We start from the raw sequence: 20,352 nt of genomic DNA on the forward strand, positions 1-20,352 counted from the left end.
GACCAGAGAAAATAAAGAATAGACGGGTAAGTGATCGCAGCAGCTGGTAGTAGTAACACCTAGGAAGGCGCTGCCCTAATTGCCCTATATTGCAAACCATCCAAACACATGTCCCTGTCGCCAAATCCGCTGCGAGCACGAACGATAAAGCCTCGGTTTGTTCGTTGTTGCCGATGTTACATTACAAATACGTAACAAGACGTGTATCTATGTAAAATATTAAATATTTCACAAACTTTCGATTTAAAAAACGTCATAAAACAAAAGTTGTTAGTTTCAATGTAAACAACTAAAGGCCGAGGGCTTACTGTTATTATTTATTTAACCCTGTATATCGACACCATCGACACTTCCGACATCACTACTTCAACCAATGGGTTTCTATTGTTTGGTACGGTAATGACGCGCCACCACCAAGTCAGTATTTGCCATGACGTTAGTCCTATATTTAATCAGGTAATGTTATTAGTAACGTATACTTCTTACTTATTGCAAAGGCTATACTAGCAGTGACGTGCGACTCTGTCCTCGCAGAATTACTTTTATCTCGTGAAAAAGGAGTAGCCATCGAAATCGCTAATTTTTTCCGTGACATAGATTCCTTTACCTAGAGGTTCCCGTCGTAACCAGGATGGCATATAAACAAAGAAAATCAAAACATGTTTGGGTTGGTTTGTGTAGCATTTTGAGCGTCTTACTTCATTTTCCATGTCTGTCAAAAAGTAGGACATAACAGCATTATTATGTCCTACTTTTTGACAAACAACTAAAAGAATAACGAAGCGGCGAATTGGCTTCCCTTCGATTCCTGGCTCTTACTTTTCCGTGTTATGTCCGCTTATAGCAATTATTTATTTATTAGTGATCCCTCGAGACTTCGCGTGTAAGTCAACCTTAAAAGATAAACATAATATGCTGTCCTGGACTTTTTTTAACTTTTAAAGGGAAACAACATTGTCATAGATGATTTTATCGAAACTTTAACTGTAACTGTTTACGCAGCGAACGCAACGGAATCTCTCAAAAGGAAAAACACCCCGATTTTGAAACATTCTTCATTGGTGCTTTGTTTCTATTGGTGTTAGCGTGATATATAACCATATATATAGCGGGCTATCTAACACGGAAAGGATTTTTCAAATCGGACCAGCAGTTCCTGTGATCATCGTGTTCAAGTAAACAAACAAACTCCTCAGCTTTATATATTAGTAGGTATAAGATTAGTAATAATACAGCGTTACACCTTATTTTGGTTAAGGGTTTATCTTAATACTAAAATAACGCCAAATCTTACATTACAAATCTTAGCAGTGACGAGTGAGACGTGTGAGTGTGTGTCTGTGTGTGTGTGAGTTCTGTAAGTTTGTTTATTGGCATGGGTGCGTGTTTGAGTCTTGATTTATGTAAAAGTGCGGTCTTAACTAATTGATGTCATATAATTGAAATATCACTTGGCCGAGACTAGGGCCTTCTCAGTCTGAGAGAAGACCCGTGCCTCGAGATCCGGCCGGTTGACAGTGATCAACTCACACAATGGCTAATAACAGTTCATTAAATTATTTCCTGAATTTCTGAAATCTACTATCGACAAGCAACTGACATAGCCTAGACAAAACGCCTTTCATCGTCATATTATCACGAAGCGTTGATAAGCGTTTGACATTAATCTGTATTTAGAAATTCAACCCATACTTAAAAGAACGCTTCCAGTAAACATACACCCTACATACTATTTTTTCCTTCATTCGTAACTATTCAGTCCGGCGCTTTCAAAGTGTGCTTTTGTACTCGCTTTGTATGTAATCTGTCAGAAAAGTTTCAGAATACGTCAGCATGACATTTAGCAGACTAGCCAACTGCTCTCAATTCCTCGACACCCTACAGCAGATTAATAAAGAAAAAAAACAGACAACGAAAAGTGATAAATGCTTAATGTTACACTCTAGTTTGGTCGGAATCATGCCCAATGTTAAGCTTATTAGATGCCCTAACTGTTAACTCGTCTGGGTACTTATTGAATAGGTATATTTGTTTTTTTTATTCCACTATAAGTCAGCCCTTGTCTGCGATCTCACCCGATGATAAGTGATGATGCAGTCTAAGATGGTAGCTGGCTAACCTGTGAGGGAGTATGGTAGTAATGCACTAAATCGCTTAGCGGCACGATACTTAGGAACATATAGAATGCCAATTTCTATATTTTGTCTATAAAAAGCTGGGAATAATAAATGTTACTAAATTTTTGTCGCAATAGTTAACAAACTGCCGCTGCCCGTTAGGTGTGCTATACACATAAGCGGTACAGCTATTCCTCCAATCACTAGCAATTGGCACGGCAAGAGTAGTAACCGTATCGGGGTAGTGTTTTTTTAATTATTGTTCAGGGCCAATTTACACAGATTTTTTTATTTGAAAATGAAAAATAATTATTTGTTATCTCAAGCCAATAGGCTAAGGACCTCCATTTAAGTTTGGAAAAACCCGGTATTTGGAGGTCTCGCTCTTTCCGATACAAAGTTTACACATATACTGATAACATGACTTAACCAATTTATTACATTTTATAATTGTATCCTTTTTTTGGTTTAATGATTAGAATTCTCAAAATCAATCATGCAAGCATGCAAATATGCGAGTGTTTAAGTGTTTGTGTGTGTTGAATATGTGTATGTGTATTTGCGTTTGTGTGAGTGTGTGTTCTTTTATTTTATAATCAGGAAGAGAGTGAATGAATATGAATTTTAAATTTATAATAAAATTAAATTACTTTCTTTTAAAATTTGAATCCTGTTGTGAATCAATAATAAAATAAAGTGAATCAAAAATTAGATTGAGTAGTCAAAGGTTCTTCAACGGGTATAAGTGGAGAGCGCTCCTTAGCAGCGACACTGGCCTTCTAAGCGGAGGTAAAGATTTATAAAAGTTTCAGGATTGCTGTTGCACCGGCGGTTGTTCCCTCAAATGTCAGTAAATACCAAGGTTGGCGCGGCGCGGCCCGACGGCATTTGGACACGTGCAAAGGCCAAAATACCTATTAGGCTACTATTTTATTTATAACTTTTTTGTTGTTATACCCACTTGGTAAATATTAGATAGCTTTACTTACGAAGCATAGAGTAAGTTTAAAGGACAAAGAGTAACATAGGCTATTTTTATCCCAAGAAAACAAATGGTTCCAACGGGATTTGTAAAAAACGCAGACGAATAACGCGGGCAGCTCGTATGGCCATAAAGTACTTTGGTTGATACTTGTAATGAAACAGGTGATTACGCGTAATCTGTGACCGCGCCCGCCTCGCGTGCACTTTATGATATTAAACGGTCACCGGAGCGTGGAGGTGGGTGCTAAAGATTTATGTGACTTATTATGAGGCAGGCAATGCTAGCCCACAACCTTGGCAAGTCGGTTCCACGTAAACCGATGAGTTTAAATCTAAAAACATCCAGTAGTTGAACTGCCACTTTGCGATTAATTAAAATTTAATTGAAAGCTTTTCCTGTAGACTGGTTACGTTAAATATTTACACCTGGTTTCCGTTTTTCGTGGTCGTTTTTGCCTCTATACTTACTTTTTTTTTCAGTACCTAATAAAAACTTTTTACCGAGTAAAATTAAATAGTTGTGCTACACATAAAAAAATGTGTAGTAAAACGATGTTATTTTTAAAAAGTTACATTTAAAAAGTTTCGTGCAAGGATGATATTTGAGGCGGATTGTTATTTTAAAATTTCTCGACACAGAAAATGTGGCGTGTGTAGCCTTCGGGACCTTTTGATGGAAATTCCAATGGGTAATTTGGCAATAAAAACCTATAAGAGTCTATCCAATACCTTTAAACCAGCAACAACAATTCTTGTATATACCTATGCACCTAATCTCGGAAACAGCTCAAACTATTTTCATGAAATTAGTTTCAGTATGCATTTCGGGGTGATAAATCTAATAACAAGGTTTTATTTTTAGAAAACTTGGTTTTATCCTTGTTTTCGGGCATTAAAAAGTTTGCTACCATATAATTACAATACATAAATAAATTGTTCCACCATCTGCAAGATTTTAATAACTCAGGTGGGAAATCAGGCGAGTCCAGTTTATTTTTTCTTGTAACCAGAAGACAATTCAAAATGTTTTTTTTTGCTTTTGTCATCCAGATTCTAGTATAAAACCAGATATGGCATAAACGCATTGCAAATAGGTATTGCGTGCGCAAACTTTCGCTCATTTCGCACAATGTAAATAGGCCTGTGGGCTTTTAAGCGTGACATGTGAAATAAGAGGGCGTAGGTGACGCGACGTGCACGCGACATGTTGAACTTTCATTTTCACGAAGTCATTTCGTTTATAATTAACTACGCTGCAGGGTGTGGAGCCGTACCTACGCAATTCTACGTGATTATTGTTATTTTCTGTTTCCAGAAGATACTAGGGCCTAATTATTGTTCTAATTGTTAAGGTTAATTTTCTACAAGGTAAGTAAATTATATTGGTCAAGTGTGATTAAGAACTTTTTGGAAACAAGAGACAGGTTAATGCAAAACTTGCTCCATATATAAACCTGAACCAATATGTGCCTTTCACAGGCATTTATGGAGCGTTCATACATATATGTGTACATAATTGTAAGGGGATGGTGATACCTTCGTTAGACAACCTAAACCTAAAGCTACGAGGGTTCCAAACGCGCCCTGGTCTAAGAAATGCCCAAAATAAACTAAGCCGGGTTTTTTTTCTTATATCCATCTCACAGTAAATTAATATTAATCTATGAAGTTAGAGCAATTCACACTCAAGCTTTTTTATAGTTTAAGTAATCCTTAACATAATAATAGGATTTTTGTGTAAGTTGTAACTTACGTTTTATATAAACTTTGAACTTATCAAGACACGTCTCAAAGATTTCATTCGGTAATTTGTTATAAAATAATATACTAGAATCAATTAGCAATTTTATGTAGCCTAGTAAACTGCACAACGAGTTTATTTTTAGTTAATTATAACATGTACCTTCAACATAATCTCCTCTGGAGACATGATTATGATGCTCACAACATATTCCCTTGCATTAAAATGCACTTAGTCATCAATATATAGTCAAGTAGTAAGCATTAGTGAAGTAAGATGTTGTGATAATGTACTAAGTCGGTTCGTTTTTACCACTTTGCTACGAAACCCTGGCTTTTTCCCCCGTACTCATTAACATTAAAATTAAAATACACCTATGATATTTATAAAAAAAAGTGATACTCGTACGTAGGGGAAGAGCGTTACCTGTTTACTCACGTATCAAAGAAATTATTTATATGTTGGCCCCATTGAAGTTTAGGATCTAACGTTATTCCTAAAAAGATTGTCGTATCCACCAAAACTATATATTAAGTATATAGATTTGGTAAATACGACATAAAAATGCTTGTACCAACGATGTATCACCCGAAGGTTCCATAGTCTACGGCGTAGATCCACTCTCTACGAACATCTATTCCTACGAAACTTCTACAACAGTTAGTTTACTTAAGTCATCTTTAGTGTATTTTACACCTACGAAATATCAACTAGGTTCAATTCAAAGATGGGTGCGCCGATTTTAGGTTTGGATATAGATTATTTGAAACTTCGCAAATAAATCCACTGTGCATAGTCATTACATATTTGAAAATTTAATTTATGGCTATGTTTACGTGGAAGAAGTTTCTCGAAATAAATTGTTGATCAATTGGTGTCCATTGCTCGACAGGTATCTTGTGGTTATTTCTACATTCCATGTCCTATGCAGCATACGTTCGACTCACTTGATATCTTCTTTACAATGTAGCAAGGTTAATGTTTTAAGCAGTAAGCTAAAGCTGTTCTCTTGTTTAAATATTTATTTTTAAGAACATTACTACCGAAAGTGGCACAGGCTCTGGTTCATAATTGGATTCCACGCCACAGGGAATCCTAGTGTGGAAATCACTGAACACTATTACTTTGAAACATTTTTGTTAAGGTACTTAGTAATTATTGTGATGGTTACAATGTAAAAGGTATGTGGTTTTTAAGAGATAAATAAAGCTTTTATTATTATTATGACTCTAGCAGTCGTATCTACGTGCTCTGCCCTTAAGCTTCGCAATTCGGTGAACTATAAATAAAAAATAAATATACTACGACAATACACACACCGCCATATAGCCCTAAAGTAAGCGTAGCTTGTGTTATGGGTGCTAACTTGACTAATGAATATTTTTAATGAATAATATACATAAATACCTTATAATATACATAAATACCCAGACACTAAAAGCATTCATTTTCATCACACAAGCATTTTCCCGACGTGGGAATCGAACCCACGTTCTTAGACTGCCAGGGTCGCTGCCCACTGCGCCAATCGATCATCAAAATCTATGTCAGTGTCCCTGGTACAACGGGAGTAGCTTAGTCCATCGCCCGCTCTGGAAAAGCCTTTTTCGAACTTAGTACGTTTCGGACGAAGTCTAATCGATACTGAGGTAATAAAGCTGAAGAGTTTTTTTTATTTAAAAGTTTGAACTTGCTATTCTCTGTATTTATTATTAGGATATGAAGAAAATCTTTTTACAAAACCAACGATAGTAATGACCTATTTGCATCACCGATTCTCCTTAAGAAGTCAGAAAAAGAAGCCTAACTGAAACCAAAGGATCAGCATTGGCTTGCGAAGTGGCGCACGGGTCGTATATTGTGGATACAATTAGATTAAAATTTGTATCACCGTTTAACCCCGCGGACGTCCACTACTGAAAATAGGCCTGTCCCAAAAAGCACCACCACACTAGATCCTCAGCCTCCCTTTATGCCGTCGATCCATCGTGCTGAACAGCGTCCCACTCTGCGCTTGCTTGTTCACGGAGGTATTGTTTAAAAATAAAAAAACTAATCTGTTTAACACAATGCATATGGGAAATGAAAAAGACGACATATTTAAAAACTTACCCAAAAACTTCCAGTTTCTCGTGACAATTCGTATCCGCCGCCAGAAGCGAAAAATGAAACGAATGCACATTTCGTAGACCATCTCGTACCAGGGTGGCTTTTTTCTTTCCTCATCTGAAATACCATAACGAAATTCTAGTTCGCAATCGCATTGGATAAGCGTTAGTTGACTCATCAGGCCCCTCTCCAGTGAGACAATTGCTGTGCTCAGCTCAGTGGGCATTCCGGATGGAATCTTTTAAGTACGTTAAAATAACGACATTGCCCAGTAAATATTAGATTGAATATATAATATACTAGCTGTTGCCCGCGACTTCGTCTGCGTTTGATTTTGTTTTCTGATGTGGCATTAAAAGTAATTGTAGTTCTAAAAAAATTTAAAGTTTTCAGTATCGCTAAGCCTTAAATGAGGGGTTTGCTGCTGTCCGCTGAGGAGTTCGGTCCTCTATCTCCAACCACAGTATGGGCAAAATTAAACACATATTATAACCTCTATAGTACAAAAATAATTATTTGAATCGGTTATAATTTGTCGGAGTTATGGTTTAAAAGCGTCAAACACTTTCATCCTCTCTCCCAAAGGAACCGAGCGTAATGTCGGGATAAAAAGTATTCTTTATTACTTCTAACACTTCCAAGAATATGTGTAGGTACAAAGTTTCAGAATATGATCGGTTCAGTAGTTTTTGCGTGAAAGCGTAACAAACAAACTTACTTATCACCCTTCGCTTCGAACTTAACACTTTTAAAATTATACCTACTTATTCCAAGTTCGTTGAGCGTTCCCGCCTGAATTCCACAATTGGCGTCATCTTTTCTTTTTTTTATTGTTTTTTTTTTCTTTTTTAAAACAACCCTTATGTTATGGGTGTGGAATTGGACAAAAAGGTTTTTATGGAAAATTATTACGTACCTTAGTTACGAATTGCACACGGACTAAGTCGCTAGTCAAGTAAGATGAGAATATACCTCTGCGAACGCTAAAGCTGCCAATAAAATTGTGCATCATACTCTTAACGGAAATGTAGTGCACAATTTTATTGGCAGTTTTTATGACAATTTTTATTTTTGCTGTAAACAACTTTGCGCTTCACTGCAAACTCATCTTACGATGACATCTATAATTGAGATTCTAACTGGAAGGCAATATCTATAGGCAATTGTACGTGATCCACATGCACTTTTATACCTCTCCGTACCTTTAATTACAAGTTTACACTACAAATAAGTACTGTAAATTATCACTTTACCCTCCGAATATGGAGGGTAGAGGTAAGGAGAGTCATCTGTGTATATGAAAAAGTATCGTCAAAATGTATTAAATTAGGATGGCGCCACATTTGCATCAGGGTAACTCTTAAAAGAAGCGCAAAGGTATATTACCGTACGGCCATGTATTCAGTGTTACCTATCTTATTTGATTGTAAGGCATAAAGCCATGTCTCCAGTAGAGTAATTGTTTTAATTCGAGTAATTCGAATTTCTTTTTGATTTAATATATTCTTATAAGTTTTTGTAAGCTTCTGTGTTCTTTAAAGCTCTTGAATAGTGCGCGAGAAAATCTTTGGTGGTGTATAAATAATTAATATTTGACAATTTGTCAGTGAATGGAAAAGCGCGTCCAAACATCCACACACAACAATTTCACACATCAAATCCCGATGTCCCCTGTTCCTATTGATACTTTCGCCCTCCGTAGCCTCAGCGAACAGCGAAGACACCCTCGGCATCTGAAGACTCGATCGACTCCTGCACTCTCTTCTCTTTCCCTCCACGTTTCTCCAGACTGCCTGTCCCCACAATAACGAAATCAAATCGAAATTAGACATATAAAACCATCCCAAATCGACATTTAAGTCTTCTTCCGTGTGTCTGCGCGGAATGGTGCGTTCTCTTTACAAGTAATGTGGTCTGTGGTCCAAGTGCGTAGGTACGCTATAGCGAATAACCTCATTATAAATGAGTTCTTGACCTTTGTACAAAATAAAGCGGACGTTCTCGACGAGTTGTCGATAGTGCAAATATGCGTTTCAAATTTTACTACTGAAGAAATCGAATCCGGAAAGAATTTACTATTTGAAAACACGGGAGAAATAACAAGAAATATACAGAGGAAGGGGGAAGACAAGAATAAAAAGAATGCCAAAGATGTTATAAAACGGTTAAAAGAAACCGACCCGAAACTGCAACCAATTTTTGTTGCAAAGGACATAAACCGCCTACTTCCTGCTTCATTTGAACATGTCGACGTGACACGTCTACTAAAAGACTTAACTGCTATGAAATGCGAGCTACACATCATTCGTAACGAGAGTGTCTCGAAAATGGAAATGACCCTATTTGAAGCAAGAATCAGCACTGAAATATCGCATGCCCTTACCAGCATTAAAAAACCTGACCCAATGTCTTCTCCAAAGGCACGATTACTGAACATATTATTATTATTTAAAACCAAAACTTCATGAGATCCAAAAAACGCGCAGCCCCGCCCCCGCCATGAAAGTTCCTGTTCCCGCCCATTTTTTCTGATAACATATTATTGCATATTAGGTGACTAAAGGGAAAACAAATGTATTTTGCACTTTTGCGTAACTATCGAAATAATTAGGTGAATTCAACTTATTCATAGTCGATATCAAATAATAATAGCTACGATAAACTGTGATAACAATGTCAGTAATTAGGTAACTACACATTTAAATTAAGTAGGTATAGTATAGCAACCATACAGTTGGATTTTAAGTCACTTTCGTGTAAAGCACATGTAAGAGTTGACCTGTCTGCTTCAATTAATTAATTCTTTAAAAAAGCATGTATTTATGAGTATAGTTAGTGGGGCGTGGATAGAGGGTATGCAATAGATGGAAGATATGCATAAATACCCTGACCATTTTCCTAAGGAAACCACTATGAACAGGGTGTATGGCAGCGTATCCACAGGCTCCTCGCAGAAACTGGGTGAATGATGGACGAACACCACCATCTACAGGAAGATTTAAAGTCAGCAAGCAAAATCTGAATATGGTACCTGGATGCAAGGCTCAAGATGGTATCATACCGCCTGGCGAGCCTAAATAAAATGGCATAGTTGAATGATGTAGGTAGGATTTGAATGTTTTTTTTTCATTCGTGACACTGTCTCAAATACGCAAAAGGGCCTTTTAATTGTGATTAGGAACTTAGGTACATACTCTCGTCGTTTTATTTAAAAAAAACTGCCACGCAAAAAGACATGTAATATCTATGTGATGACTACTTACGTCATAACACAGAAGACTACCCTTTTAGATACGATGCGAGAGGCGTAAAGTCCAGACACCCTAAGCCAACTGTACGATTGCAAAACTGTGATGAAAGCATGATCTTTACTAATAGTAACACCCTCGCTAAATCCCATAGGATGAACAGCTCCTGTAGATTAGGTATATTTTCGAGTTAACAAAGGTGACGCTGCAGGTACGTTAATCTGTCTCTGTTAATGGAGTTGTCAAATCATAGTATTTGTTGTCCATACCGATTCCAAATCAAATGAACTGATTCACGCCATAGAGGTAGATATATGCCTTACTTTTTCGGGTATACCTACGACTTTAACGTTAACGAGACCTAAATGCGAAATATCGATGTGACGTTCGTTGGCTTAAGATTTAAATACCTTAAGTAGGTTACCTTTATACCTTTTACCTGGGTACCTTTATACTACTTTATTCTCATGGTTGCTCGCGACTTCCGTCCGCGTACAATGAACACCTAACTACTACTAAGGTACTATTCTTCTTGCCCCACACTTACCGCACGATTAGTCTATTAAAAGATGTCTTCATCGGTCCTTTATATGTGTAGCCTAAATGAATCCCTGTAAGTATAATCATTTTTCTGCCAGTGAAAATTCATGCATAATTGTTACCGCCGTTGCAAAGAGTTGCCCGGACAAACAAACATATAAGTTAACAAGTCGTGTATTGTCTTTCGTAGGTTCCGGCCGTTCAACTAATTGGCAAATACGTATTTTATTTAAACGTGGATTCCTTGATGATAATGTAAATGCATACAAACCATATGTAGCGAGTTCTTCATAAGCACTTCTTCCGTTCACTTCTCTCAGCGGTAACATTTCCAGGTCACTTTTTACACTTCACTTCACTGGCTAATGTAACATTGTTTTCACGAACTTATTACTTTTAGTTGTAAATTAATTACCCTACACATTTCTAGATCACCACTATACCTTCTGTATCAACCGTGTAAAGTATATACCTTGGAAAGTATACATATCTTCCTAGGAATTTCAACTATGAGTTAGCTGGCTATGTATCTAGGTATCAGTATAATATTACATTGGCTACGAGGTCCGTCTGTATGTCCTATCTGCAACGTAATACAACGCTTACTGGACACGGGCTAGAAGATTCGTACCTACCTACTTATTTGTTTATGAACTGATAACAGGCGATACATATTCCAATCGGTAGCCTGTGCATACCCATTTACATGTTCAAATTGATATGTAGTTTTATCTGGCTATTGATGTTAGCGTTTTTTACTCGTAATGAGCTAACACTTTATGTAATCTATGATGGATGCGCGCAAACATATACACTTCTGTTTTTACCACCTAGTTTACCTTATAAAACTGGGCATTATTACATAATGTCTCGGCAGAAACTTCTGACAGGAGGGCATATATAACGAAGACCCATTAAGCTGTTCCTTGGCGCAACGAAATACCGTTAAGCTCTCATCCCGAGAATAATTTGCAGTTTATGCAGTGCATTCTCTTCCTATAGTTTATGTTACTATAATAAATCTGATCTGGCTTGAACGAGAGAGAACGACCATACAAACCTCTTTCAATGCTATGTATGCAAAATCGACTTCCATTCCATTTTGGATATACATCCCCTGCATGATATGTCACCATCATCCTTACCTAGTAGATACGTGGTCTAGATAGTGCGATCTTAACTGATATGATCAAGTTCAATTATGAAGGTTTATTAAAGAAAAACATCATCTTAACTTAATCAAAGTATTTATTAGCGGATCACAATATATATCAAAATAAGCGTTTTTATGTCTTAATTTAATTGTTGGAAATCCTATAATGAACTAAGTTGATAGCTCATTGTGGTGCCGGCTAGCACGGACAGGAGATATTTTTCTAACCGGGGAAATGACAAATTTCTATATTCTTCCCTAGCTTTATCAACTCTCCGAACATTGGCGGGTAAAATAATATCCAAATAATATACGTAATATAAAACGGGGGTAAACTTCTCCTATTCCTTTTGCCTTACTTTTGCAGGTCATTCATTTTATCACTTGTCAAGGGATATAATTTTTGACTCCTGCCTATGTCTAGCCTTGCCGTGGGGCCAGTCTGGAACGTTTTAACTAACATTAAAAAGGAAGGTTATATTACCTACTGCCATTTTGGTTCAGGGTTGTACAAGCAAATTGGGAGCTTCAGTAAAACACTATCTAATACTATTTATAAGAACTAATTAGCATCTGTAACTCTTCACTATTTTTGCGCTAATTATTCTGACATAACGAGTTTTAAATAATGTTGCACATCTCTACAGCAATAAATAATAAAATTTTACTGTACAGAAACTTATACTTAAAAATACTAAAAAGAAGTAATTTTGCCAGCTTAATATCGAACATTTTTCAATATAGATAATATTAAATAATAATGGATGAGCTAAATAATAGTTAAGTATGTGATTTCGTCAAATGTATAAGTTAGTTATGTGTATTACTAACTAGCTATTACAGCACTAAGGAAAAGTAAATCGGCTTGAAGGAATAATTCAGCCTAGATTATTTCCACTGCAGCCACTACTCCCAAAGCTGCGGCTTCTATGTGTTTATGCTGTATTTAAGTATAATATCTATACATTAGCCAAATTCGATACGGAATATCTACCAACAAAACTTTGCTCGGCAACCAATAATACGCAGGTGTTATGAACCTATTGAATTTTTTTTACATTATTTTTAAGAATAAATAAATCATACTATTAGAAATATTTATATAATAGCTGTTGCCCGCGACTTCGTCTGCGTTTGATTTTGTTTTTTGATGTGACATTCAATTTAGTAGTTCTAATAAAATTTAAAGTATTCAGTATCGCTCAGCCTTGAATGTGGGGTTTGCTGTTGTCCGCTGAGGAGTTCTGTCCTCTATCTCCAACCACATTCATCAGATCTACACAAAGATAGGACAAAATTAAACGCTTATTATAACCTCAATAGTAGAAAAATAATTATTTGAATCGGTTATAATTTGTCGGAGTTATGGTTTAAAATCGTCAAACACTTTCATCCTCTCTCCCAAAGGAACTGAACTTAATGTGGGGATAAAAAGTATCCTATATTACTTCTAACACTTCCAAGAATATGTGTACAAAGTTTCATGAGGATCGGTTAAGTAGTTTTTGCGTCAAAGCGTAACAAACAAACTTACGTTGACATTTATAATATTAGTATTATTTATACTTCTAAAATTTCAATACGCCTCGAAGCGCACTGGAGCCGATTACTCATCGTAACCAAGGTCATTATTCGACAAAAAACTATCATAATGACTATGTAGTCAATTTGACGATTGATCATAAAAAAAACCAAATGTCCAAATCCGTGATATTCTATGGTGAGTACTATAATATAGGTATTTTAGACATGTAGTAATAATTGAAAATTTGTAAATTACACTGGGCGTTTCACTTTCAGAGAACGGTGCTACACTTTTACCGTTTAACTTGGGAATGGTGATAAAATTAAAAATTGATTATAAGTGTTGTAACCCTATAAATCGTGACTTGTGGTCTGTTTATATAAACTCCACATCGAATTTGGCTAAAGTATAGTTCTTATATAGGCATACATTCAATTCAATCGTTATTCTCCTATTCCAGTTGACGCAAAAGTTAAATTTATCTGAATGAAACGTCTTATAACACTATACCCAATACCTTATGTTACTTAATTAAAATATCAGTGGTAAGCATGAATTTATTTAAACAACATAATACTATAACACTTTTAATAAACGTGGAATAAATTATTTTAATTAGGTAGTTTAGTACAATTTTTTTTAACATTGCGTAGATCTTGTTATGTACATGTGACAAAAAATTACCTTAACATACTTATCTTTTAACCCTTATTCTTCAATGTTTACACTAATAACCAATAACTAGTTACGAATGTGTTTATATTCAATATATTGTAATGTTTTTTTTAAGGTTTTCTTGCATTTGTTTAGTTTAAACTACACTAGTTTCATAACAGTTACAGATATAGAAAGGGCATACATCGAGTATTTCAATTTTTATTGTTACCAAGTAATGTGTTGCTATTTATACACTAGCGACACTCAATTTTGAACTTTATTCCATGTTTTTTAAAATGCATTTTGATTCCTACGGTTAACTAATACTGTTGTTGTTCAACAATGGTGCAGAGTCCTCACTCTCCGATTTCTCACTGTCACTGGTCACTGTAAGAAAAATATAAAATATAATTTACGTACTAAAATACACTAAACAACTGTTAGAATGGAAAACTAAAATGTGTACAACATACAAATGGACATGCAAATGGATATGAAGCAATACTCAGAATCACTAAGACAAGCCGTATGTATGATGGAAAAATTAAATATCATTCTACAAATAGTTATTCACAATTTTCATTGCATGAACTTTACCTAAACTAAATTGCAATAACTATATTATTTTTAGTTGCCATTACCTACAGTAAATATTGAGAAAGGTGTACACAATTTTGAATCCACTATAGTTTAAGGTTTTTAAACTTCATGCTGACACGCGCTAAACTAAAACTGAAAATATACGCAACAACTCTAGGTTTTATTATTTCATATGTTGAATTAAAGGGTTATGCAGACTTATCAGTGACACTACCGTCAGGGGCATAAACCTACTAGAATGAGGCACACCTTCAGTGCTTTGGAGTATACCCCGACGGACGCACGAAAAGACAATCAGGAAAGACTGAACACGATATGTCTGAATATACATGTTATCAAGTTTTAAAACGGGAAAAATATATTTTTCCGCTATTTAAAAAAAAAATTTAAATATGAAATAATTACCCTTTTTTATACATATATAAATATAAAACAAATTAATCAAATAAAACGCAAATGAACTGCACTAACCTGAACATCCACAAAACTTGTAATATTTATAAACTAGAAATAATCAAGCAAACCATAACATTGACTGCGTTACTCAAATGAATACATAAACTTAAAGGCAAGGCCAAATAACGGCGTCAAACCTGCGTCCTTAGCGTCTAAGGAACGACCAATCAGAAGCAGCCTGCGTTTGCGCAAGTCTTGTGATTGGTCTCCCGCAGCACACAAACTCGAAAGCCGCTAAGTACACAGTATTCGGCAGCGTTGCCTTCGCTTAGCTAAACTGACAGCTGAGCTGATAGTGCTATCCTTGTCAACAAGGGACAGTGGGAAAAGGACGCGGCTATTTTCGTCTGTCAGATTAGTTTGGTTGCGTGCAACTGAATTTGTTTTTGATTATGAAGTGCTGAACAAGTTTGCAATCAACACTGTTTATGTGCACTCATCACTTTTAGGGCCCGTTTGGGTTATGTGTGTATTTGAATGGAACCAAAGAGTAGAAGAAGAATTACAATCCTGGAACACAGGTTTATTACTTTCCTACAAGTTCCTGGACTGCAATATCACCTGGCTACGTACGGAACGTTGAATCTTTCGATAAGTCTTTGTCGTATTGTTTCTAGAAGGCATTGCTTTGATTCCATACAAATCGTAGTTAACTAGAACGCGAAAAAAAGCTAGGAAATCCCACACGAGACCCTATCAGATTTAATCAGGATGATGTTATATTTTCCAACATAATTTAATATTGAGATTGCCCAGTCTATATTTAACGTACTTATTCTTTGACAAAAGGTTACGTTATATAATTAACAAACACAAAATGCACAAAGTAACTTTATTTAGTCTTACAACGACGCGACGCTGCAGTTAAAGGGAAGATTACTAACTATTGAAAATAAAGTGAATTTCGACAAGTGTACATTGTTACAGTATTAAAGAAAATTAACTTTAAGTACGGTGCATAGGGAACTCTCAATATCGAATGCGAGCAACGCACCGCAGTGGCAGCATAGTTACCTATTCCGCTCATTCACTTTTATTCCAATACGAACTTCATTCGATGTGCAGTTTAGAAAGTAAACACATTTAACATATTGACCTAGTATACTGATCGAATCCGCAGATTGCATGCCGATCTAATACGAATAAAAGTCACTTGGTCTATATAGCAAAATAAAACAAGTATCTAAAATGTACATTTGCTTATATTTGACATAAAAAATACACTCCACAGTGCTATACAGTCCTGTCGCGTGAACATTTATAAACTATATTAACACATATGTACACCGCCTTCCGCTAAAGGCGCAAATTACTCTAATACAAATCATGTTTACCACACAGACTAAAGGAGAAAGATAGATGAAACGGCACAGAAGTAGCCCATAAGCCTACCAACTTATACGCGTTACTTAAAATATACAAACCTCTGCAGCAGTATTACGGGCGAATGCAACATAAAGCGATAATATTCCTTAAAGTTATAATACACGTATTCCGATTTAGTAAAATTCGTTTCGTCACTGTAGTCAGGTTTCAGCAACATCCTGCTGTGACATTGTTTTTATTTCTTAAGGTGTGTCCTGATTCTTCAACTCATTAAAGGGACAGTCGAAAGAAAAATTATTAATGATCGGGGATCGTAAATTTTCATTTGAATTAAACACTCACCTTTAATTATAACATCAATAAAATACACGTTTAACAAAAGGATTGTAAGAAATAGGCGAAAATATGAGTTGATGTCCAACTTATTGACAGATTTCGATAAAAATATTCTCGCATAGTGTTGTTCGCCAGTAAGTACGCAGACTATCATTTTCCTTCAATCTGTGACAGTTAAAAACATTTGAAATTAACAAGTCTATTTTAATATTTCATATTCACACAATAAAACAATGTTCGAACAGGGGGTAACTATGTAACAACATCTTTCGCTCTTCTTTACCTCTAGTATTAATTCGTAGTCCATTTTAAATAGGTCATAGATATAATACAATATTATGCCATCTCAAATTACGAAAAGATGACGTGATTCGTATTTTTCTTTCGAATATCAAAACTGCACTTCAGAGTAAAATGTACTGCATTCTCAAGCGCCCCTAGCGGAACGATTGGAAATTAAATCCGAAGTGCAGCATATAGCACACGAGGAAGCACTTATGGTGCAGTTTACTTTGACATTAAAATGGCGATATTCGAAAGAGAAATCGCGAGCGTGCATCTCATACCATACGCAAAAGAGGTTCTAATGACGTCAGCTGCATGTACGGCATTCAGTTAGACGGGAACGCGTTGCTTGCATCGCTTTTCCAGTATGCGATAGTAGGAGATTGCAAATCTTGAAATATTATATATCTAGATAATCTATCAAAATAATAAGATCTCACCCGCGATTTGGCAAGCTATTTTCGTTACTTTCCTAGAAAGTAAACCACATGATTGCGCTTCTCGTCCAGTAAAATAATAGTGACGGAATATCATAGTTAAAGTAGGAATCGACATCATATAACCAAAAAAAGTCATACATTCCTTCTCTTACATTGTGCAGTCCGCACGTAAAGTGCACTACATTGATACAAGTAACAAATGATTCTGTATAAATTTTGAAACACCTGTATTTATATGTATTGAGTTGTTTTAATTTTTCAAAAATATAAAAATTTCGGGGACTGGAACAATTCTGAGCATTATCAATCAAAGTATTAAGATATTCAGGATTTATCAAAAAGATAGATATATTAGTTTAGTTACATATGTTTTGATAGCGCAGTGCAAATTCGTTTATCCACTTATCAGCAATTAAACTAACAAACAGCTGTCAAGTTAAATTAGCACATCCTTTGAATTATTTAATTCTGGATTCGTGAACAATCGAATTGGCCAATGACTTAATCTATTTGGTATCCATGAAGAATATGGTTATTCTTATTATAACAGTTTTTTCTAGTGTTATATATTGAAGATAAAAGTGCAATTTGGTGTCATACAAATCCTACACTTATAAAAGTTACAGTTAATAACAAAACTGTCAATTTAGTGTAAGATTATACAGCCAAATTAGCATCAGTTTAGGTATGTTAAGAAAGTGTAGTATCAAGAACGAGTTATATAGCATGTAATCTATTGAGCATACATTATTCTAATAATATATAACACCCATATATGTTTCTACATAGAAATAGCATAATTAGATGGATATTTTGAAGAATTGAAAATTGAAATAGATTTAAAGTCGTTAAACGCTTAAAATATTTGGGCATGACTAAATTGACAAAGAACTATTCAGATGTTTTTAGATTTATATATCATTTTACGTATATTTTGCTCTATGTATTTGGCTCTTTATATGGCCACTCACGGTTTAATTTTCAAAGAAAGTTTGAAATCAACATTCTTACCCGTTTATTTACCAATATTGTTGCAACATAATTCATCCAATCACACATCAATATTTTCAATTCTTTCTCATTAGCTTTAGACAATGCTTTTATGATAGTATTTAGGATTCAGGTGTTATTAAGAAGCGTTTTAGCGTTTATATAAATATATTACCATTTATAATATACTAGGGTTGTAACGAACGTAGAAACTCAGTTTTACTGCTTAATTTTCTTATTATTATTTTTTAATTTTTACTCTTATTCTAATCATGCAAATGGGGATACATGATCTTCCAATGGCGTATATCACTCGAGATAAAAGTGAAGTAAAACACTTAGTTAAATAGTTGGTATCAGGTATGTGGGATACCACGAAAAAAAAAAACGTTATCGATAGACAGCGAAACGCGCCACAGGAACAGTATAACTTGGGCTTTGATGCTTCCATACCATCATTATCTGTGGATATGCCTATGTTAATAGAAAACATGAACTTAAAAAAAATATTCAAAGAATTATAAAATAAAATCGACATCCGTTGCCCGTTTGACGACAAAAGAAACTGTCATGCCATGACGGCATATGGAACCATTTTAATACCCAGGGGTTGTTTAAAATTCTTTAACTTTTTTATGCATTATTAATTCTAATATTGACTTTTATCTGCCGTATAATAAAATTCAGGTTATGAGAATTCAACACTTCTGAAATATTCGTTACAACCCTAATTATTATCATACATAGACTAAATACATACAAATCATAAAGATATACACCAGATATAATAGATAAATAGCTTGTATATGTATCTAATATACAACAATCACAAGTCAAGACAGTTTCGAATGTACAGCAATCTTATTTAACTATACCGATCAGCCATTTTGAATTTTCAAATAAAAAAAAGAGAACATAATGATATATCTAATATATAATATTAGTTTATAAAATCAACGTCAATCCCTATTCTCACCCATTACTGAGAACTCTGACATCACATCTCATTCTTTAAGATGATGAGATATAGTTTTTAATGATCTAATAAGTAGAACCAACTCTGTGTTGTTAATATAAAGTTCTTTAAAAAAGATTTTTTTTTATTATTATTATGTATTAACAACAAGTAGAAATTGGTTTTTGGCATCGGACCTCCCCTACCTAACATGAGCAATGTAAAATTATCAAATCCTCAGATCCGTAATTATTTTATAAATAAATTTAGATATTTAGATTCTTCTTTGTGTTTAGTAGATTAGAAACTGATGGAAGGACTCAACAGTGCGCAAGGTTATATGAATACTAATATCAAAAGGCAAGAGCGTGTTTGTCTGTCTGTTCTTCCTTCACGCCATAACTAAGCAACCTATCAACTTCATTTTCAGCATAGAGTTAATTGAAAGAACGGAGAGCAACATTGGCTACTTTTTATCTCAGGAGAACAAATGGTTCCTATATTTGAAATTTTCCGTACTTGAATTGTTCCGGTATTTGAAAACTTAAAAGCTGATTGGATATATTAAATTAAGATATTCATATAGTTATTCCCCGTATAGCGGTGGAATCAAAGATCACACAGCTAAGCTAGGTACAACTCAGTACATTCTTTACTGCATATCAAGACTAGAGAAGCTTACAGTTAGTTCATACAGGATTTATTGTATTGAATAAGTCTTCATGGGTCATGTTATTTTATAAGACAAGATATAGGTAGAGTGTGTGCATTATGCAGTTCAATATAGGTGTCGTTCGCGCCACGAAAGTTGAAAAGGCGGCAGAGCATTTCCGAGCAATCCTTATGTAAGGGTCAAAACATTAGACCCTTACATTGCCTGTGTAAGTGTC

The 20,352-nt window shown here is 35.1% G+C and overlaps 2 protein-coding genes across 14 annotated transcripts in view; both read right to left on the minus strand.

Annotated features, from left to right (window-relative positions):
• LOC120623638 (probable phospholipid-transporting ATPase IA) overlaps positions 1–11,321 on the minus strand; it is a 97,408-nt gene extending 86,087 nt beyond the window's left edge. For 8 of the 9 annotated variants that reach the window (XM_039889741.1, XM_039889737.1, XM_039889750.1 and 5 more), the window contains exons 1-2: positions 11,011–11,321; positions 6,955–7,068 (exon numbers count right to left, since the gene is read on the minus strand). In XM_039889741.1, the coding sequence (XP_039745675.1) occupies positions 6,955–7,068; positions 11,011–11,068 (172 nt within the window). In that variant the 5' untranslated portion in view covers positions 11,069–11,321. Of the gene's footprint in view, positions 1–6,954; positions 7,069–7,867; positions 8,139–11,010 lie in introns of those variants that run through there. The other variant, XM_039889743.1, reaches the window with a different exon arrangement.
• Positions 11,322–13,530: 2,209 nt separating this feature from the next.
• Positions 13,531–20,352, minus strand: part of LOC120623738 (cholinephosphotransferase 1) — a 28,786-nt gene continuing 21,964 nt past the window's right edge. For all 5 annotated transcript variants that reach the window (XM_039889934.1, XM_039889935.1, XM_039889936.1 and 2 more), the window contains one exon: positions 13,531–14,461. In XM_039889934.1, coding sequence (XP_039745868.1) covers positions 14,391–14,461 — 71 coding nt within the window. In that variant the 3' untranslated portion in view covers positions 13,531–14,390. The remainder of the gene's footprint in view (positions 14,462–20,352) is intronic.

This window comes from Pararge aegeria, chromosome 5 (genome assembly GCF_905163445.1).
Source record: "Pararge aegeria chromosome 5, ilParAegt1.1, whole genome shotgun sequence".
NCBI lineage: Eukaryota > Metazoa > Arthropoda > Insecta > Lepidoptera > Nymphalidae > Pararge > Pararge aegeria.